The sequence below is a fragment of the Streptopelia decaocto genome (genome assembly GCF_964273445.1).
Source record: "Streptopelia decaocto genome assembly, chromosome: 14".
Taxonomy (NCBI): domain Eukaryota; kingdom Metazoa; phylum Chordata; class Aves; order Columbiformes; family Columbidae; genus Streptopelia; species Streptopelia decaocto.
In genome coordinates, this window is record NC_138669.1 from 13,566,415 (window position 1) to 13,589,929 (window position 23,515).

Sequence of the window (23,515 nt, forward strand, 5' to 3'; positions counted from 1 at the left end):
AAGTTCGCCTTGGAAAAAAAAGAACAAAATGCCTTTTTTATACACAGAAGGCTCCCTAAGAGAAGAAGTGTTTGGGAGCCTATATTCTGCATCCCACTGCTCTTTACACAGAGAAGGGATCGCAAACATCCCCCAAAACACACAATATGAAGAAAGCAACTTCAGAAAGAACAGTCACAGCCAGGTACAGTCACACTTGCACCAGATTAAGGATTCACAAATTAAGGATTAATTTCGCAAATTAACCTTCGACTTTTTAAAAATAGTTTTATTAGGAACAAGTCCTGATATTACAGGTCTTATTCTTATCAAAAGTACACACAGCACAGAAAACACATACACATCGATTTTATCCAGACACACTTTTATTATTGAGTAGGATTTTAGACAGGAGAGAAGTTAAACCGTTCTTGCCACTGACCTGGAAACAGCCCGGTGAACCATCCCGACCTCTGCTTGTCCCATCAGTGGAGCTCTTGCTCCCGTAATTACTACGTTGGCATAATTTGCCTGCGCAGCCATATGAAGTTTTCCCTGGGCTGGATGGGTCGTGTTAGAAGCCCTGGAGCACAGTTTGGGGATGGAGCCAGCACAGCGCTGTGAGCCCCGCACAGCTAAAGGGACGTTCTGTTCACAAAGACATTCTTAGACCACAACTCTAAAAACAATACGGAAATATCATCAAGGCAGACTGAAATATCAAGTACTCTGAGGCAGCTTTTAGCGACGGCCCTGTCATGTTTCGGACTTCATGCTCATTAAGATGGCCAGAGTCGCTGTTGGAGCCGCTCAGCTCCCTGACAGTCACACAGGATTACTGGGGCTGTGCTTTATTCTCTGCATCCTCCTATCCCTGTGCAACAGAGCAGAGAGTTCCTAAAGAGGATTTTCACAGAAAACCCTTCAGAGTCTGTTAAAGCAATTCTTAACTCCACTAAAGCAAAAAATGGGCCATTCCATCTTGATATCAGGCTTTTAAAATATATTAACATCTAATATGCAAAGCTCGGATTTGCATTCACAACCATTCAGCGAGCAGAGGAACACCACTGGGTCTATGTAGCAGTTCTAAACAAGGCAAAGGACAGAAATGTCTTCATGAGACAACTCTAAGTCATGGTAAAAGATCTGGTTTCCTAAAGACAGAAGGCAGGTCTTTCCCTTTGTCAGCAAGGGCCACTCAGCACCGTGACAAGGACAGAGGTTCTCAGACCAACTAGCATTTATTTGCAGGTGCGTATTCGGAAGAGTCTGCCTGTCCCATGTGCTGCTGAGTCACCACGGAAAGGACAACTAATTAAATCTTTTCTCTCCAACAGCAGATTTTCCTTCCTGAGCCCACAGCCTCAGCCCAGCTCCACGTCAGGCCCGCGGCCCCGGCCGATCTGACGCGCTGATAGAAACGTCAGGCGCCGGCGTCTCAGAGTCCTTCGTCATTGTAAACGGGGCCAAGGGGCTTGAGGATGCTGCGGGCGTTGCTCTCCACGAGCGGGCGCCAGCTCACCTCGCCCGTCAGCAGCAGGTCGTCCCCGCTCAGCGCGTCCAGGTGCTGCACCTGCAAGGACAGGACGTTAGTGCAACACAACCCATCTCCGCCGCGCTTTGGGCTCCTCCAGGGCCACGCAAACACGGGGCTTTCCCGACAGAGAGCAGAACAGGGAGCTTTTAGCACCCTCTGCCATTTGCAAAATGAGGCAGGAGCTAAAAAGATAATTTACGACTGCTGAAGCGTCAGGGAAAGACCAGGAGATAAGTATCTGCAGATCCACCGGACTTAACTGCGTAAGGTCTTCTACCGACACCTGAGCTAATGCTTCTTCGCAGAGTCTGGCAGCAGGACAAAGAAGAGCCACGCAAAGCTAACATGAGTCACTTCATCTTCCCAGCAGTTAATTCAGGTGACACACACTGTGGTGCCATCACCTAAATGGAGCGGTCTCATAAAAGTGGTTTCACACAGAACAAGGTTTATCACTATAGAAAAAAAGCCTGACCAGCACAGAACACCTGAGATTTACAATACCCAACCCTTTTGTGACACAACATAGGGTTAACTTGCTGCCACGGGACTCTGTAAACATGGGGGAGGGGAAGGGGACAAGGAAAACCACCCCTGGCTCAGGAAGCCTGTGAGGCAGGTTGCTGGGAGAGAGGAGCAGGGAAATAGCACACATGCCTGCCCGGTTACTGTGCTCTTCTCTGGAATCCACTAATAGCCACTGTTAGAGACAGGATCAGCAAGAAACGGTGGGAAAGACCTCATAGCAGTGCGTACTGGAACCAAAAGATAACTTGACAAGAAGTTTCTCAACAGAGGAAAAAATACAGCAGTGGCCACAGAGGGTCAGACCCACAAGCCAGCCAAGCACCACCTCCTGTTTCTGACAGTCACCCACGGCCAATTCCCCAGGAGGAGTTCAGCACAACACATACATACAATGTTATTTTCCTTGTTTATTTTCCCTCCCTCTCAAAATGTGTTAGTTTGGGTATTTTGAGCATGAAGTGGATGTTGTGGATTTAATAGCCTTGGACAGACTTCTCTTCCATAAACCTTGCCAGCAGCTTTGCGATTGTCACATCCCACACAACCCGTGGCAACGTTACGTCCCACGTTCTTGTGAACAGCCTTTCCTTGCCCACCTTTATACACCTTCGAGATTTCACAGAGCTGTCTCATTTCCTTCTCAGCTGTTTTTCAGGCAGGGGATCCTACTCGTTGCTAATAAAGGAGCTGTTCCATGCCATCCTTACCCTCTTCTCTGAGCCTTTTTCAAGTTGGGCTTTAATCTTTCTCGATGGTCAGAACCCAAACCATACACATTATTCCCGATCACAAGGTGACCATAGATTTTCAAAGTGGCATGACAACACTATTTTATTCTCTATTCCTTAGTAATTGTGAGCATTTGTTTTGCCTTTTTTAAACCCTACTGAGTGCTGAGCTGAGATTTTGATAATCCAATTGCAGTGTCAAGGAGTCCTTCCTGTGCGGCACAGGCAGTTTAGGGCTCACCCAGACGTATGTAAAGCCGGGACGCTTGAGAGGTGTCTGCAGGGTGACATGTCTCTACACGAGCTGCTGATTCTTCCTCAACGTGCCACGTGGATCTGTGTGATCACTATTTCCTATTCAACTGCTGATGGCTCCTGTCCCATCCTTCACTTGGATATACAGATGTACAACAAATTCCCCACTTGGCAGCAAATTGTCCCGAATTCCATACTTTTTATATGTGTTCGCTCCCTGCCAGTCTTCAGTTTTAAACTTTCCTACAGCCTCCCTGATGTTAAGGATCAGCAAGCCTGTCCCTCCTGAGAAGCCCTCAAGCATTGCAGAAGTGCCCTCAGTCTCTTACAAAGTTCAGCCCTTTGCTTCCTGCACCGTTTTCTCAGGCACATGCTGAAATTCTGTCTCTCCAAATCTCTATCTGCTCCTGAATATAGTATTGGAAACATTCTAGAGAACGATGTTGTGGAGGTTCTGGTCTTCAGTTCCCCATCCAACTCCAGAACCTCTCTCACCCCTTTTCTGTTTTCGGTGCCCACCTGGACTATATCCTACCAACATTTCCCAGAAACCTGGTTCACAAACCTCCCAAGGGTTGAGAGGACTAACACTACATAATATTGTTTCTTCCAGGTAATAACTGAAAGAAACAAGTAATTCTGGAAAACAAATCCTTTTACTTCTTTTCCACAAAGATCGTCAGGAGACTTGCAAGCTCTGTGCGCTATTTCATTATGAAGGGAATCTCAAATCCGCAACATCAATTGTAATTCTACAACCAGTTGCAGCCCATTCATGACACATTTTGACAAGCCCCTCCACAGCACAGGTGCAGAACAAGAGGAGCAGGATTGCTTTCAATATTCTGTGAATTTCTCTGCAGTCGTTCTTCATCAAACTGCAATAAATATCAGCCGTTTTTTATATTTTTTTTACCTTTTTCTCCTTAAAAATAATCACTGAATAAAAGTATCAGTTCTATTTATGAGGGGAACTGAGCTACACAGTATGCACACAATAAAAACACATATTGAATATTCTAAAGAAGAGAAGGAAGCTGCGCTATGAGCTGTAGGGTACCTGTTTGCGCACATATTCTACGAGTAACTCCAGATGCCGAGGGTCCTCACAGTTCCTGTTGAAAAGGTTTCTCCAAAGAGCTGCTGCCAGAACATGATCATCAGACAAGATTCCCTAAAGGAAATACAGAGGGGAATTAAACAGTGCAGGTGAAAAGGGCCTGAACACGATTCTTCACTTGGCGGCTGCCAGTATTGCCTGTCTCAAAGCCCACGGCTGCCACGGACTATACGTATGGAAAGGCATCAACGTCTCTTCCCCAGAATACAAATGGCCTTAAATCACTTTACAGAGCAGCCTGCAACAAGTATTCTGGCAAGTTAATTTGGCAAAAAAACCCCGCATCAGTGTATTCCTAATGCAGGAGCAAATAACTGCATTTCTATGCTATGAAATCTTTACCATAAAAATTCTGGCCTTACAGAGAAGACAGCACCACCCCACAGAATGGGGTAAAGCCCATGACACTTGGAAAAGAAAAATCAAAGGATATTACATACAACGTTGCAGAAATGCTGTTAGGACTTCGCTATTTTGCTTTGCTTCTCTATTTTTCATTCCAAATGAGAGCGAGCTCAGAATCGTCAAGAACTATCTAGATCTTTCCAGTTAAATCTAATATTAAATTTGGCTTATGCAAGAATCACAACAATGAGCACTTCTTGTCTAAATTCTCTCCCACTTTTATTGTCTTTTTAGATTATGTGCTGTTACCACCATGGTCTCATAACTCCTGTCTTCTGCCGACACATTCGCCAAAGGCAAGAGAGGATTTTAAAACCTTCAGTTAAAAATAATAAAAGGTCAACATTTGTTTTTAATTTAAACAGACATTTTGTTTCCAAAAAGAGTGTCAACAAAAAGAGAAAAGAAAAAAAGACAGACAGACACGGGCAGACGTGTCCTGGCTATACTTAAAACTAGATTAAAAACCTGCATGCCTGACACTGTCCACAACTCTAACATGTTCGCATTTGCAAGATATTAATAAAGCAAATCACCATGCAAAAAATAGCATCACTGTGTCAATAGGAGCACCTGAAAAGCAACACCCACTGGAGCAAAAAAATAACTACTAAAAGAGATGATGTAACCGTGTTTTCTTCTCGAAAGGCCTGCAGACACTTGCACCTCTTATAAATACCCTCTCACACACACTCCATATAAATACTCTCTTCGGTTTCAAAGTATAGTTGAGTACTATGGGATTCAGAGGGAGGAAATGATTTATTGGTGGTCAAGCGGTGACAAAGAACATCCCTCCTTCCACATCCCTGGTTTTTAATCAATATGCTGTGTGCTTGCTTTTTTCTTAAAAGCACTTTAATTTAATGCATGACATGACCCAAAAAGCTAAATAGTCTGCTTCCATAACATAACATTTCTCCAAAGATATGTAGGGCAAATGTTTTACCCATGTGGAGGACCCTCTGTTCATTAATTCGAAGGTCTGCTTGTTCTTGCACGTCCTCTGAAAACATCGTTCTTACCTCATCATATCCAAATAGAGCCGCGTAGAAATTTTCCACCATACTTCTCATATCTTCCTTTAGAACAACAGAGTTAATCTGAAAAATAAACCAAAAAGAGGAGGTGACGAGAAAACATTATCAGGTTCACTCTGAGCAGGCAAAGAAGAAACAGCGCCTGGGCCCACAGGCCGGGATCTGCCGCCGGCAGCCATGGTGGTGCCGGCAAACCCTTGAGAACAGCACACAACACAGCCCCTGTAATTCTGTACACAAATGAAGGGCAGTGTCACTCAGAATACATGAATGGCAGAGAACTCGCCGGCCAACACGCTGACACGCAGCGACACGGGCGGAGAACAGCGCAGCGCGGCAGGAGCGCAGGCCAGGCCGTCGTTTCGGGGCAGCGCACACCCGCATAACGAAGGGTGCTCTGTGTTTTAACTATTAAGCAGGTTTTCTTGTTTCAATCACACAGGTCTTTTAGAAACTCGGAGGATTTTCAGCTTTTTTTCTTTAGAGCTGGACATGTCATTACAGTAAAAGTTCTGTAACACTGAAGAGGCACCATCCCCACCACAGCTCCGTACTCGTCAATACCAACCTTCTCATTCAGGAATCACGAATTCTGTTTCTCCGGCATCTCACTAGAAGCACACACTTACTAGTTTTTCATAGAACCACAGAACAGTTTGAGTTGAAGGGACTGTTAAAGCTCCCCAGTGCCCCCCCTGCCATGACAGGGACATCTGCACCAGCTCAGGGTGCTCAGAGCCCCGTCCAGCCTGGCCTGGGATGTCTGCAGGGATGGTTCATCCACCACCTCTCTGGCCAACCTGGGCCAGGCTCTCACCACCCTCAGGGGCAACAATTCCTTCCTCATGTCCAGCCTGAATCTCCCTCCTTTAGATTAAAACCACCACCCCTTGTCCTGTCCCAACAGGCCCTGCTAAAAACTCTGCCCCCATCTTTCTTATAAGCCGCCTTTAAGCACTGAAAGGCTGCAATAAGGTCTCCCCGGAGCTTCTCTTCTCCAGGTTCAACAACCCCTCTTTTGACACAACCTTTTTTTGACTATGACTAAATTTCTTTCAGAGTTTGTGATTATCCAGCTACCTCCCCCTATACTGCAAGTGTGACTCAGGCCAAGTCCCACACTGACTTTTAACTAAATTTAGCAGTTGCTTAAATATTTGCTGGTTTGGCCTAAGCCACCCACTGACCCCATGTGAGCTTAAGATGGAACCAACAGAGAAGAGCTGCTGAAACACCTCACGGCACATCCCTCACACACCCCGGCCGTTCCTCCTGCCTGTACTTATGGCATCCGTCAACTAAATCATTTAACCAACAGTTCCTCTCCTGAGGGCGAAGCTGCACGTCCATTGGAAAAGCTGCTGCTTTGTATTGACTCTCAGGAGAGATCTAACTTCTTTTCTATAGATGTCGCATGCAGCGTGAGTGTAAATCCCCAGGGTCGTTCCCTTCGCACAGCAGAACACGTGCGTGTGAGGCTGCGTGCGGGGACAGGTGTGACACGCGAACTGCCACGGGGGCGCGGGCAGGACAGCAGATGTGCCGAGGGCCGGGCAGAGCTGGCTGCGATGTGCACAACACCTGGGAACACTCGCAGATCTGCAATCTTCACACTTAGGACACTGGGAACCACACGTCCCAAATACCTTCTTAGTATCCCGACCTTGGTAATTATGCAATAGCTTTTCTATCAAAATATGAATTAGTTTTTGCCATGCTAGCAAACCTCCAAATATTCTTCCATTAAACCACTATCTTTTTCATCTGTTGATTTTTATAGAAATGCATATAGCGCAAACACAAGGAAAATGCCTTTTATGTCAGTTACTCATATTTTTCCATTAGTAGAAACTATTAAAATTCATGCAGATATTTTATAGGCTCTCAAGATTTGGAGACTGGTTATTACTGAATGTTTAAAAAAAGAACTAAACATAAGAAATCAGAGGGTTAAATGATGACTGCAACTTCTGTAATGACTTAATTAAATTTTTATTGAGTACATAAACTATGATGTCATTTCTACCCAACCATGCTCAAACTTTCTATGCATGTCAGAGACCGTGGTTTTTCTCAATAGAACGTACTTCTAAATAAGCTGCACTTCTACAGCTCTAATAAGGGGGAGCAGGTCTCATGTAACACACTCAATAAATTATCCTTCCATTTTAAACAAACAAATTCCGTGAGTTATTATATATTTGCCACGCACTTTTTATGACATAATAAAAATGTTACCTCAAGGATTACTTAACACATACTACAAATGTTACAGCAGGCAACTGCAAGGGGCAAAGAAAACAAATAGTCCCATTACAGAGACAAGTCCTGGACTATACATCCCCAGGGAAGCAGCTTTCAGTACGAAAACCAAAGAGCAGCAGCTTTAAGTTAGCAAGGAATAGATTGACAAAGGAGATAACCACATTAAACAAACATGGCAATAAATACATCTTAAAAGGCAAACAGTTTAAAATATAAAATACGACTTTGGGGATGGCACCGTATCTTGGGCAATAAAATGACATTTAAAGGAATATTGCAGTTTCTGAAGAATCCAGCTGGCACTGGTTAAATAGTAACATGGTAAGAAAGAAATCCTGCTTCATAAAACAAGAAAGCTGAGTAAATCCAAATCAGCATCTGTTGGACACGCTTCCTCTTTCTCAGTTTGTACATGTTCTTCCCACTGGCAACTTTCATGAGCTGGTTGGTCATGATTCTGCTGACTCTTCCACAGTTTGTTATTGAGAAGAAAAGCTGCTGGACCCTTCCAAGTGAGTAATTGCTAATAACAAGAAAAAAATCAGGAACATCTGGAGCTCTTCTAGGGACTCAGCCCCTTTGCCTCCTTTGGAACAAGCCACGGCAGGGCTGTCACCACAATAAATCCATCTACCATCGCCTCAACTGACACAAAGAACTATCTTAGTTCAAAACAGGGAATACATTCTCGGTACATCTCTCACATTTACAAGTCCTTTATAAAAAAAAAAGAAATGTACGGCTAACGTATCAGGTCAGAACTTTTTACTGAAAGATGCCACGATCCCACATTCTGCCTGCAAGACGACTCCAACGTAACGCTACTGCATTTTCTTTGTTATATTGCAATGAGAAACCTCACCTGCAGCCTCAATACGCGTCATTCGACAGCCAACCGGTGAGGCTTACTGCTCTATCAGACAATTCACCTTATCAACGCTCGGTTAAGGTTTTGTATCCTAACAAACTCTCTAGGACAGTAAGAGCATGCTGCTTTATTGTGTATGCTGGACATGAATGAAAATACCTCACGTATGGGCACAGTCTTTAAAATGAAAGCTGCTATAGTATTAGTCCCTATTAGTGTTTTGGATGGATGGGGAGTGTTCCTTTGTAATCCCTCTCCTCCTCACCGCCATTCCCACGCTGTGGTTTACACCGCAGAGCTCCGGGTGTGTGCGAACTGGGAACATGATGTGCTCGCCCGGCCCCGGGGCCCAGCCGCACGGTGCCGGTCACCCCGTGTGCGGGGACACGGGGCCATGGACGCTCCGCTCCGCAACTGCTCCCGTCAGACCACTGCAGACACAGCTGGGCTGTCCACGGGCTCCACTGTCCGAAAGCACAATAACAGGAGTTTTTCTGTTGTGGTTTCACCAGTGTGTGTTGCACCCTTAAGCTACTTTAACACATGAATCCATCTATAGACTATAAAGCCAGAAGGGACACTTCTACCTGCACCTTGTAGAGGGACTAGTCATTGAATTTCATACAGCAATTCCTCTCTTTAGGCCGTAAGTTATGGTTGAACTAGATTTTTTTATGGAGAGATTTCAGCCAGAAGAAATGATTAGATCATAGAACCTGACCCTCTGCATATCACAGACCATTACATTTCACCGAGCTCCCTCTGTACTAAGCTCAGTAAGTTGTGTTTGGCTAAAGCATATCACCCTCACAGCTGAACATGTGTATCTCATTTCATATTTGAATTTTCTGGCTTCGGTTTCCACCCCCTCATTCTCATTATACCGTTCCTGCTCAAATAAAAAGCCTCTTCTGTACAATGTATTTGCTCCTGTACCTGTACACAGATGTGTCGGCACAGTCGTCTTTTCAAACAAAGATTAGGCCCTTTAAAGGTAACATTTAGGCTGATACACTCCATCATCAATGTGCTCCCGGAGTGATTAAAGCTGTAATAGCAAAGTAGTAGTTTATGCTGATACAGTAAGAATTAATCCATCTCTTGTGCAAAACAAGTCAGGCAGGTACGAGCACGTGTTTGTCCTTAGGACTGAGTCTACTTGGGGACTCTCGTGAGCCATGGCACAAACGTCCACCGAACGTCCATCGAACATCCATCAAACATCCAACGAACACCTGCTGAACGTCCGAACGTCCATCAAACGTCCATCGAACATCCAACGAACACCTGTTGAACGTCCGAACGTCCATCAAACGTCCATCGAATGTCCACTGAACGTCCACTGAATGTCCACCGAACATCCTCTGGACACCCATTGAACGTCCACCGAACACCCGTCGAACGTCCGAACGTCCATCAAACGTCCATCGAACACCCATCGAACGTCCACCGAACACCCACCAAACGTCCACTGAACACCCACCAAACACCCACCAAACGTCCACCGAACACCCACCAAACGTCCACCGAACACCCACCAAACGTCCACCGAACACCCACCAAACGTCCACCGAACACCCACCAAACGTCCACCGAACACCCACCAAACGTCCACCGAACACCCACCAAACGTCCACCGAACACCCACCAAACGTCCACCAAATGTCCTCGGCTCCCGCTGCAGTCGGGACCAGCAGAGGAGACACAGGACAAACCCTATGTGATAAAAAATGTCACTCCTCAAACACTGAGGCTTTTTAATGGACTTTCTCTCAAGTTGCATTTGGAAAGAATGACTTATAATATATAGTTTACATCAGTTATAAATAATATATGACCACATATAGTTATATATGGGCTTTTTAAGTGTTTGCTGCCCTTTTAATAAAGGCACGTGACATTAAATGGGAAAAGTTGCATACGACCCTTTTATTTCCTCCAATAACATAACTATTACTTGTAGGACAGTAATTTTGAAAATGGCTGAGACTGTCGCTAGGATCAGAAAAATTAAATTAATAAAAGCGATTAAAAATATCTGTGTAGCAAGGGGCCAAAAAGGCCAGTTCCTTCAGGCAATCTCACATAGTTGTGAAATGACAAAGATATTGCAGAAATTATTTTTCCAATCTTCATTTTTTGTGTCTTTTATTAACCACCCTGTTATTTTGTCTGCAAACAAGCTTGCTGGGCTGTAATTAGCTACAGCTGCGAGTCCCCACATACTTTTAAATATTAACTTTTCTGATAAATCCTCGGATTTTCTAAATAAAATTTTGCAATGCACCTCAGCAGGTAAGTAACTTCAGAGAATAGGCTTTAAAGCCTCCTTCAACGTTCAGTGACAACCTAGTCCTATATCCCAATATTAATGTAGACAAAAGCTAAAAGTCAGACTGCATCACAACCAGCTCCTGCCAAAATCTTCAATCCATAACAACAGTATGTCAATGGGAAAAGGCATTTGCATGCTCTGCTCCCTTCGCAACAAGTGTATAATCATCAGGAATGCTTCTCAGAGCATGTTCCTTTCAAGCAGACAGAGAAAAATGGGTGAATACAACATCACCTCCAGGTTCCAGCAAAAGCAGGTGGTCACCCCAGCTGGCCGCTATCAGGAAAATGAGGAATGTTTCTGTCTTCCAGTCTATTAATTTGGAAACTACCACGGTAACAGTGAAAGACGATCGCAGTACAATCCGAGCTGTTCTCAGTATACAGGGGGTTATTCCGAATTCCTTTTCTCTGTAGCACGTGGCCGGCAGAGCTCATTGACAACCTCTCAAGGACAGAGCAGGGACAAGAGGTGACATCGCTGCGCTCGGTTGTGTTCACCCTGTAAGGGCGAGCAGTTGTAGAGGGGTTTTCCTGTAATGCCTCTTTTAAAAAACTACTTGCTAAAAGCCTAAAACTGATCGTGAACGTGTTTCTGAACGCACCAGAATCAAGAATCCAGTCTGATAAACTGAAAGGAATTTACATAGCCAAGTTTAAAAGAGGCAATTGGAGAAGACAGTAGCAAAGGTAAATAAATTATTAAGGAAGATATTCCCCATGAGCACTTACAGAGCTCCCATAAAACTCCATCTCTTTATGGAGACAAACCGTAGTAACTGTCACAGATATGTTCCAGATCAGACCAAGTCTGCACCTAACATGGTATCTCGCCCTGCGCAGTGCCCAGATCCACTGAAACCAGCACCAAGACTACAAGCTGATATATCCTTTCCTCCGTGTATTCTCCCAAACAATTTCAGCTCGGGACAATCCTCAGCTCTTGATATTTGTCTATATAGTAGCCTTCAAAAGGTGTCTGCATGCAGTAAACCTTCTGCATCCACCGCATGCTTCAGCAAGGGGTGCCCTGCTCTGCTGCCCCTGAGAACCACCACACGCTGCCGCTGGAACCAGCTCCTGGTTCATCTGCTGCCCCCCTTTTGGCACCAGGTGCCTAACATCGCTCCATCACCTTCTCGTGGCACTCAGGATTCTGCAAGGCCATCGTATCCCATGTGATATGATCCGCCCACAGAAAAAGCCTTAAGATAACTTAATACACTCTCAAGGGTTAGGGTTTAGTAAGCCCTAACACTCTGGAGGGCAGAGAGGCCCTGCAGAGGGATCTGCACAAACTGGAGAACTGGGCAATCACCAACCACATGAAGTTCAACAAAGGCAAGTGCCGGATTTTGCACCTGGGACACAGCAACCCTGGCTGTACAGACAGACTGGGGGACCAGACGCTGGAGAGCAGCTCCACAGAGAGGGATCTGGGGGTTCTGTTCAACGGAAAGTTGAGCATGAGCCACCAGTGTCCCTGGAGCCAGGAGGGCCCCGTGTCCTGGTGCACCCAGCACAGCACGGCCAGCCGGGCAGGGGGGATTGTCCCGCTCTGCTCTGGGCTGGGGCGGCCTCACCTGGAGCATTCACTGTGTGCAGGGCGGGGGACATGGGAGGAAAGGAGATAAAGCTACTCGAGAGTGTTCACAAGAGGCCACGAAGTTAGTGAAGGGTTTGGAGTGAAGCCGTGTGAGGAGCGGCTGGAGTCCCTGGGTTTGTTCAGCTGGAGCAGAGCAGACTGAGGGCAGAGCTCATGGGCTGCAGGTTCCTCAGCAGGAGCAGGAGGGGCAGGGTGAGCTCTGCTCTGTGACAGAGACAGAATCCAGGGAATGGCAGAAGATGAGCCAGGGAGGGTCAGTGGGACATGAGGAAAAGGTTCCTCACCCAGAGGTGCTGGACACTGAACAGGCTCCCCAGGGAGGTGTCACGGCCCCAACCTGAAAGTGCTCAAGAAGAGACTGGACAATGTCCTCAGACACACGGGGTGACCTGTGGGGTGTCCTGTGCAGGGACAGGAGTTGGACTCCATGAGCCTTGTGGGTCCCTTCCAACTCGGGACATTCTATGATTCTGTGAATAAAAGTCAAGAGCAACACAGTCCCTGGGGTCATAAAGTACTCAACCAAACGAAACATATTAGATAACATTTAGTAGGGCTGCAGAGCCATGAAAGGTGGCATCTGTATTTGCTGAAGTATTTCAGCAGAAGCAGGTAAGTACAAATTAGTAGAAAATGCAATAATTAATTAAAATAACAATCACAGATAATTGTGACCAGTAATATTCAGTACTGATAAAGGTGCTAGTAGTAGGTGTAAAAAGAAATAAATAATAAAATGTATCCAACAATGTGCACATATTTAGCACCTACAATTCTGGAAATGGATCGTGAAGATATTTTGTGGAGAAATCTAAAAAAACTTCAGTTCAATGAAGAAAAAGATAAATTTTAGGAGCTATTATGAGGAACCCTATTCTGCCATAAACCCATAATGTGTCCACATATAAAATGCTGCATATATTAATTACCTTTTCGTCTCAGAACAGATCTAAAAGAAATAGAAACCACAGTGAAAAGACCAAGGTGATTAGACATATGAGAAAACAGTAGTTATGTTCAGGAAGAAATGAGGAAGATGATGATGGAGAGGTGAAATCACTGAGCAGGTAAACAAGGGACTACTGTTCACTGTTTCTCATTAAAAATATGTAAAAAAAGCTGACAAAACAACCAAATAACACTTTAAGAGAACATAAAAGTACTTCCTCACGCAACACAATCAAGTGGTAGAAGTCACTGCCACAGGACATTAACGAGTAACAAATACCAAAGAGATAAAAAAGGCGCTGAACGTTCCTGGAGGATTTGTGTGAGTAGACACTCAATACAACGGTCCCCACGCAGCTCTGTATTAGTGTTAGTGAACACCCAGCGCACACGCCGTGAGAAATCCTGGTACACAGTTCCACTTCTTATACCTTTCCCCAGGTATCTGTGGTGGGTGCCTCAGCGGCGTCTCCGCTGCGTGTGCCGTGACCCCGGACACCGGCCGCACTCACCCTGCTGACCCGGGATGGATTTCACCTGAAATACCCCGGGGCAATTAAAAAACTTGTTACCTTCCCTATAGCTTTTAGTAACCTCGTGGGTAGAGGCTGCTTTTTATGTAGGGGTAAGAGCAAGAATGATTCTACTCAGACCAAACGGATTATCCTTCCCTAGGGGAAAAACTAATGAAAAAAACCACATTCTTCCTCCAACAATTTGGGATCAGAACAAGATTCTATTGGGTAAGAACGGCAAGTCACCTGTCTCCTCTCCAAAAAAGCAAGTCACATCTCTCCTCAAAAACTCTCCATGAAAAAAAGTGGATTTCAAAATCTCAGAATCCCAGCATGCCAGGGGTCGGAAGGGCCCTGGAAAGCTCATCCAGTGCAATCCCCCCACGGAGCAGGAACACCCAGATGAGGTTACACAGGAAGGTGTCCAGGCGGGTTGGAATGTCTGCACAGAAGGAGACTCCACAACCCCCCTGGGCAGCCTGGGCCAGGCTCTGCCACCCTCACCAGGAACAAGTTTCTTCTCATATTCAAGCGGAACCTCCTGTGTTCCAGTTTGCACCCATTGCCCCTTGTCCTGTCACTGGTTGTCACCGAGAAGAGCCTGGCTCCATCCTCTTGACACTTACCCTTTATATATCTGTAAACATCAATGAGGTCACCCCTCAGTCTGGAGTGGTGATTGCTACAGTCCACACAATTAGTGAGCAATTAACAGATCTAATCCCTGATGCTAACAACCAGCACCAGTGCAGCCTTCACCCCGTGGCTGAGAACAGGACAAACGCAAATGCTTTTTCTCACTATCTCCCTTTCCAATTCATTTCTGGCTAATTTGTGTTTGCCCCATCAGGCTTCCCACTGTTTCCTAGCACAGCCCTGTTCATACGTGACCTGTTTGACATTCTCCCATCAGTTCCACATTTGAGTAAAATTCTCATTTGAAGTCACATTGCCTTCACCTTCTACCAATATTCTGCACCTTCTGGTTTCAATCATAAGCTGAGAAAAACCTGATTTCCCCAAGCACTCCTCCTCCCCAGGGCTTCAAACACACGCATGCCACAGAATAGTTAACAGTTAAATATTTTCTTGCCAATATTTTAAGAGTGCAGAAGGTTCCAAATTGCTGGTAAAATAAACAATGCCAGACTGTGAAAACTCCTGCCTGCCATATACGCTGATGTTAACAAGAGTTTCTTTATTACTGTAACCTTTCAGAAGCGAACAGAAATTATTTCTCTACCCTAGTCCTGCCCTCAAGTAAAAGGCAAAGGAGGAAAGCGAACCATGAAAAAGCTGCACGGTGAGATGCTGTGAGTTTTCCATCTTCTGTATTTCACTCTGACTTGATGCTGCTGTGAATAAATAAACTTCCAGAAGATCCTAAAAGCATGGGCGAGGATTTTGAGAAGCCAAACATTTCCTTATGCGCTGAACAACACAGATTAAACCTACATATGGGCCATCATCCCTCTCGCAAGTACAGGACAAACCAGGAAACACAAAAGGGCACATGTCAGATGCTCTCAGCGAGATACATGATTTTCGAGCTCCTTGGGACACCCGAACAGCAACATCATGTGTGCTTTGCTAGAAACAAATAAGAGCTCTCCAAGATCAGATATGCTGGTATTTTGGGCAAATCTTTTGACCTTTTGCTTTATTTCCTGCTCTCTGAATATGGAAAAAACAGCACTGAAGTTTTTACAGAAGTTAATGACAATTAACTAGTTAACGTCAACAGAGATTCAGCAAGTGCTGGGTCTGACCAGAAACAGAAGAGGAAGAGAAGGGAACAGAAAGTATCTATTGAGATTCCCAAACCAGAATGGAAAACGGAAAAACCCATCGGTTTGCCCAGACGTGCACAAAAGCATCATACACCATTGCTCGTACCAAAGTAGCAACAGAAATCAGAGAAGCAAGCAAGCGCGGAAGCGAGCATTGGAATTATTGAATGGATTGGATTTGCACTTCCCGATCATTATGATTTATTCTACTCTGGGAGCTGTTTGCAAAAACAGTCACAAATAAGGGCTTCATAGAGCTGCAGGCTTTATAAATGGAAAAAATGGGCCAGAGAAGTCAGGAAATGAAGTAACAAAACAAACTGAGTTCTAACAGGAAAACACAACCATTTGCAACCCATTGACCTGGCTGGGCTGCAAGGCGCTGCGCTTGTGATCGCTGTGTCTGCAGCAGAACCCAGCGGGCTGGGGGGAGTGTGACAATGACAGTGGCACAAGAGCTGCGGGCAGCACAGCCCAGGACATCCCGCACATCCCGGGGCAAAACAGCCACGAGTGGAGACAGGAGCTGCAACGCCGCAGCGAGCAACCAGCCAGAGAGATGGTCCTTGCGGCAGCTTTCGGAAGACAGACGAGTGATGCCTACGTCAGAGAGAGAAAAAGGTGAGGCACGAGGATCCTAACAGCGGAGGAAGGCACTGACAATGGCAAATACGCAACCGGGATTTAGGATGGGAAAGTGTGCGGATAAAGAAATAAAGGCATTGAAGAAGCAAAGAAAGATGTGGACTTGAAAGAAGCAAATTCACGAAGATGATTCAACGTGCAAGGGTGGGTTTGAAGCCAGCAGACCAGAGGACGGGTTCTGAGCTCCCCTTGCACCAGGAGGCTGTGGGACGAGCACGTTGAATAGAGGCAGGACGTGACCACTGGGAACGATGAAACACGCCAGGGATGGCGAGAGGCACAGCGGGCACGACGGTTCTGAAAGGATTAGCTGAACAAGAGGAAACACGAGGGAAGAGAGAGTGGTGGTGGGGCCAGTGTGACATCCAGTGTGACATCCAGTGTGACAGTGTGCAGGGGTCCTGCAAGGAAACAAAGAGAATTAACAAGAGACGTAAGAAAAGGTAAAGAGATAAACCAGTATCTCATGTAGAAAGGGAGAAGTATGTGACACGCTGACAGAGGAGAAATGTGAAAGCAGGTGCCATCAGATACAAGCTCCAGCAAATTCAGGCGTTAGGGTAACACAACAATGCCCAAGGACAAGGAGGGGAAAAAAACATTTAGAATGGGTGTGATGAATTAAGACCTTAAGTAATTGCTTATGTACTGCAAGTAAATGCCAAAATTAGGCAGACCTGAAAGCAATAACACAGCAGTACCACAGAGCAAAGCAACCAACGTGGAATCAACCTTTTTGCACCTGAAAAGTCGAAGTCAGGTAAGGAAGGCAACCCCGAGAACAGGACAGCAGGACAAGAGCAAGGACAGAACAAGAGTGATTACCACAGTTGTACAGATATAACCTTGATGAAGATCATGTCAGCCTGAATGCACTGGGTGTCACAGAGAAATCGGAGACGGATTTCTCTTGCACACTGAGCCTCTTTGTCTCCTGGAAACCATCGCTGTAGTCCATAAAGCTGCGCTTGCGATTTGCTCTCAGAAACAAAGCAATGAAACAGATACTAATCCTTCCCCAAAATAAAGGTTCTAACCTTTATCTCCAGAAGAGATCCCAAGTACCAAACAGACCTCTGTGCCCTGCGGAGACAAGTCCAGATCTGTGCAGAACACGGCACTTCAGCCACCCCTCGGCTGAGGCACCAGGAGCACGCAGGAGCGTTCAGTGGCAGATGGATGAGGACACAAACCCAACCAAGCTCCTGGCAGGAGTAGGTACCAAACACCATCCGGTACCTGCACTCAGAGCCTCCTGACACAGGAGGAACAGCCAGACACACCACAGAGGTGGCAGCTGTGACCCGGGAATCACAGAATGTCCCGAGTTGGAAGGGATCCACAAGGCTCACGGAGTCCAACTCCTGTCCCTGCACAGGACACCCCACAGGTCACCCCGTGTGTCTCAGGACGTTGTCCAGTCTCTTCTTGAGCACTGTCAGGTTGGGGCCGTGACTCCTCCCTGGGAGCCTGTTCAGTGTCCAGCACCTCTGGGGGAAGAACCTTTTCCTCATGTCCCACTGACCCTCCCTGGCTCATCTTCTGCCATTCCCTGGGTTCTGTCACTGTCACAGAGCAGAGCTCACCCTGCCCCTCCTGCTCCTGCTGAGGAACCTGCAGCCCATGAGCTCTGCCCTCAGTCTGCTCTGCTCCAGCTGAACAAACCCAGGGACTCCAGCCGCTCCTCACACGGCTTCACTCCAAACTTTCACCAACTTCACGGCCTCTTCTGGGCACTCTCCAGTAGCTTTATCTCCTGTTATCCTGTGGCACCCAGAAGAGACCCAAGCCAGGGACACGCTGCTTCAGCCAAAGCCCAGGACACCCAGAGACGCTGTGTGAGGGACGGGCAGGAGCATCCTCTGAACCCTGCGCCACACCAGAACCCACACTGCTGCTCATGGTACCGTCTTTCAAGACAGGCCGGCACCAAAAACATAAGGAAAAATTAAGTTATTCATTCCTGAAGGGGAAGCAGAAGATATCAGTGACATTCTACCAGCAGCAAAAAGCACAAGCAGCAATATGTTTAAAATGTATGGGGAACAATAGAGATCCTCTCAGTGATTTGTTTGACTACTCAGATTTCGAAAAGACATTGGTCCCGGTATTTTTCTGTATTTATGAAGGAGCTTTAAAGTGCATTCACATCTTCACTGCAGCAACGTAGAGTTGTTAAAAAATAATGACAACCACAACACGAGTCACCTTGGTCTCAAGAGTCCCAAAGGTTCAGCCAAGCAGACCTGCTGATCTCAGCTGAGGAATTATGGAGAAAAGTTCAAAAGCATAGCAAGCTGATAATGTACATGTCCAAAACACGTGGTGTAACATGTTACTTAACCCTGCACTGACCACAGGCAAATCATAAACGAGATGGTGAGTGACACACTGTATGGGAATACAGTGGAAGATTGGCGAGGAGGTTGGTTAAATGTAAATACACCCAAGTGACTTGCAGCTGTCTGTAGAAAAAGCACATACATCACACTAATTGTTTTGCTGACCTTGTGTGCTTGATGAGCAGAACCTCTGTGTTAGATAACATAGGCCTGTGAGGAACCCCAGACAACTTATCACTGTGTCTGAGATCCCTGCTTTGCTGTGAGAAAGAGCGAGAGGCTGCGCCTGCCTGAAGCCTTGAAATACAGGCGAGCTCAGCAGGCCCAGCGCTCTCCTACCAGGGCTGAACTGACCAGCGCCTGCGTCCCCGCTGGTGTCACCTCTGCCTGGGAGCTCAGGGGCGACTTCGGAGATCCCCCGGTAGAGAGGTGACTAAAATAAACTTGCTCTTTGCAATGCATTCGTGGCCTCTGGCTCTTGTTGTGACGTGCCTGGTTTGTGCGCACACACGGAGCCCCGGCAGGAGCCGGGCAGTGCCGCTGTTGTGCTCGGCCTGGAGCCGGGGCAGGATCCGTCGGGATTCCCACTCTGCTTCCACCTCGTCGCCACGCTGCCCAAGTCAAAGTGGCGCAGCTGCGGTGAGCAATCACTTCATTGTGCAACGTTTGAATTTTGGCAACTCCACTGTGTTCTGGAGAGTCCGAGGAACACGGGGCAGCACTTACCACCCACAAGCACGGCATGGGGAAACCCATTCTGGCACGTGCCATGCGGGTCCCACCGGTGCAGAACGTGGGGAATAACGAGAAAGGTATTTCTGGAAAAGGTGCTTCCAGCTTTGCTTCTTGCAGGCCAAGGACACTACCTTACAGTAACAGGATCCAACGCATCTGGGAAGTTTAAATTGATTTTTCTTTTGCGCCAGAAAAATTGGGGCAGGCCAGAAAAGAACCCAAGCATATATTATACCTTGATTTCAACACCAGGGCTCCTCGGTGTGCCTCCAACGTGCCTGTGTTTCAGACAGCCCGTTGTGTTAGTTCCACAGGCGTTGGTTCTACAACCACTACACTAAAAACAACGTGAGAAAGAGACACTTATTTCAAAACTCCATAGGCTGGTAAAGCTACATTTGCCTTGCTGTGCATCCTGTTTGTGCCAGACCTCAGCAAGGTACCATTCCATACACATGCATTTTCCTGCATATTTAGGTTAATAAGATCCCCAGAATCAAATTTAGTGAACTTACTTGGGAAGTGGTACCTGACACTATTATTCTTTTACAAAATGACAAAACACTGGAATATTGTCGTAAACTTTTGAGCTCTTTGAGAAACAATCAAGGATTGATGAACTATTTCTTTCACGACGCTAAGTTCAGCTAAAACATATCATACAACTCCTAGTGGCCTATTAAGCAAAGAAAGCACAAAAACCACACACAGCACTTTTATATCTCACTGATTTGGCAAGTGGTTTCATTTGTTCTTGGTTTGTGTTGTTTGCTTTGGTTTGGGGTTTTTTTGGTTTGTTGTGGGTTTTTTTTGATGTTTGTTTTTTTGTTGTTTTGGGGTTAGGTTTTTATTAAAGGGAACAACAGAAACTGGTAAGATTTTATATCTTATGTTTTCTAAATAGTCATTAAAAATTCATAACATTTTTCATTTTTCTCCTTAAAACGTCCAAGTAAAGTTACACATTTCAAAATATACATAGACTGTTTGAAAGTAAAACTTCTCCTCTTTAGTTTTATAGGTTTTTAGAAGTCTTTTTCAACTCTACTAAGCACTATCCTCTACCTCATATCCCAGTCCATTCCCTCCCTTCTCCGCACTGTTTGGCTCCGGACGCCCCCCGGGCTCTGCCCCTTCTCTGGGATAATGCGCTTGGTTTGTTCTGCGCATCCCAACGTGACCCCGGGACCTCCCGTCAGATTTTGGGGACAGGCTGGAAACCACCCCTGATATTCCAGCCAGCAGGGGAATCAACGGCGACAGCGCGATTCCTACAACGATCAGGCTCCGTTTCAAAATTCTATCATTTTTACACCCTTCTAAAGCCATTCCAGAATCTCACTCATCTCACTCTGACCACGATTTCTGAGTCCTAATAAGCATCAGACTTTTTGTTCTCCACAGTAAGAATAACAAACTGAATTGTACCATGTTTAGGAAGTTTTGTATAAGGTAAACCAGCATTTTTAATCATCTGAAGTCATCTAATTGTGAAAAGAGTGAAAGTGGTGTTCAAGTTCACAGAGCACGTCCCACTGACGTGCACCCCGTTATTGGTTCTGATGGCGCCGCCTCAGATGTACACGAGTGTAACCGAGAGCAAATTATGGGTCACTGGGCAGGAACGGCTCTAGCTGAACGTATAACAAAGGCTGTATTGTGCTGTGCACAGCAGAGCCAATAAACCAATTCAAAAGACACGTAGATGTGTTCCTGGAAAAAAAGGGGGCAGGGGTCTAAGTGGTCTGGTGGGAAAACAGGAAAGTGAGATTAAGATAAATTAAACCAGGTTTGGCATGCTGGGCTTGACAGCCCCTCCTACTCTTATCTCTTTTGCAGCTTTTAGAACACGTGTGGTTATAAAATTGTTATTTTGCACCCAAAAAACCTTACTAACTTCAGAAGCAGAATGACAGCTCAACACTCAAGACTAACACTGCTCAAAAGCACCTATGACAATTTACAAGTATTTGGATAAAGCCTCATGGACCTTTCTAGGACAGGCTGTGATTTGCACCCAGAAGCGTTAGTGTTGGGTTCTGGGAGGAAGGGGTGGGAAGGGGTGTTGGTTTTTTGGGGTTTAGGTTCTTTTTTCTGACCTCGGATCTCCTGCCTGATTATGAGCTGAAACCCCATTCCAGGGAACTCCAGCATCTCTAAGTCTTTCTGATCAACTCTACACCTACAGGTATTCAAACACACATAACCTTATAACTGCTTTGCTACACGCACAGTGACTAACGCACAATGCTCAGGCCAGAAAGGTTAATGCTCAGGGCACTACAGAACTCTGTTAAGAAGACAAATAGCAGCAATTTCTGATCCTGGCTCAACTCCCCTTACGACCCGATGAGGCGGCTGCCAGTTTGCATCGTATAAACGTGTTCCCTGCAGCCGCGAGGTGGAGATCTCTGGCAAAGCAGGAGCCAAAGGAAGCCTTTTACCCGGCCTAATGTTACTATTAACACTTGGAGTCATTGCATCAAGCCAATTTTTCTGTTTGTTTTTAAAGTTTGATAGAAATGTCACTAGTGGAAAAATTAAGTAAAGAGCACTGGTTAGCCACAGAGCTGGACACACCTGGCTGCAAACCCACCAAAAGAAACGGAGTTCATTAGTCCTAGGGACAGCGGAGTAAAATTTATATCTGAAATATGCCTGCACCAGTAGAATTTGCTGAGGCCACAGGCTCTCCCTGTGTTTTCACAGCTGTGTCAAGTTTGGGTTTCTGACTCTCGCCGCCGTCCAGGAGTGCTGAAGGAGCTCAGGCTAACAGGTCCCACAACTTTGTAGCTGAGATTTAGATTTCAGCAATTTTAACAACCAGGTTTTGAAATAATACAAACTCCATTTGGAGCTGGAGCTGATGTAAATTAGCAGTTAAAATGCCTTACATTCTATCACTTTCGGCTCCAATGAACTTGTGTATTTGAGAGCAGATGGCATATTTTAATAAACCATCAATATCGATTCAGGAGTATAGTATCCATCTTCTGCATCAAGTGTTGGAATTGCTGCTAGATATGGAAACGAGATGAAGAATTGCAGCTTTGTCTGTCAACAAGTTAAACTAATTGCATCCAATTTCATACAGGTGCTCTGTCACGTATACCACAATCCAGGAATGTACCCATCGGAATGAAATACCGACCTTTGATACCCTGCATGACAGAAAAAGCAGGGAATGGCATTTCCTGCCCTCCAGGAGCTATGCAGATGATAACTTAGTGCCGTAAATGTATTCAGTAAAGTTTCTTTTCATTCTGAGAAAGGCTCAGATTCTGAAATTTGAAGACATCAACGGAGGAACATTAATGTCATCTTCTTTTTAACCACTATTCTTATCTTGATATACTTAACTACCTTCCTTTGGAGGTAGAATATATACTGATCGCAGGACTAAATTACTTGAAAATAAATAGCTGTCACACGTTATTCGTCAATGAGCTCACAAACCCTCTGTCGTTACCTCAGCTTCATTTTAAAAGAACCATTGGGGATAAATACATCAAGATTAATAAGCAGAACCTAACAGCTGTGCTAACCGCCCTTTACCCATCACTTAAACTGCAGGCGATTGCTAAAGCTGAGAGGTGAGGGGTGCAGCCGGGCTCCCCGCGCGAGGGGCAGGAAAGCACGGGAAGAAGCGCGGGAGGAACAGGAGCACGGCGGAGCGCTGGTTACACCGGGATAACCAGCGAAGGGGAAGGACAAGAAAGCAGCAGTAAGGAGCAATGGAACAGCTAACCTCTTCAAACAGCAAGGCATACATTATTTTCATCTAATGCACGATAAATACTACCAGAAGAGACTAAAAAATTCTTTCACCTTGACAAAATAATGACTGGAATATTAGGAATAACTAAAAGATG

The 23,515-nt window shown here is 45.7% G+C and overlaps 1 protein-coding gene across 1 annotated transcript in view; it reads right to left on the bottom strand.

Annotated features, from left to right (window-relative positions):
- Positions 1-347: 347 nt before the first annotated feature.
- The window catches only part of UQCC1 (ubiquinol-cytochrome c reductase complex assembly factor 1), a 52,800-nt gene continuing 29,632 nt past the window's right edge, over positions 348-23,515 (bottom strand). Inside the window, exons 8-10 of the mRNA XM_082065269.1 lie at positions 5,581-5,658; positions 4,091-4,204; positions 348-1,555 (exon numbers count right to left, since the gene is read on the bottom strand). Coding sequence (XP_081921395.1) covers positions 1,421-1,555; positions 4,091-4,204; positions 5,581-5,658 — 327 coding nt within the window. The 3' untranslated portion in view covers positions 348-1,420. The remainder of the gene's footprint in view (positions 1,556-4,090; positions 4,205-5,580; positions 5,659-23,515) is intronic.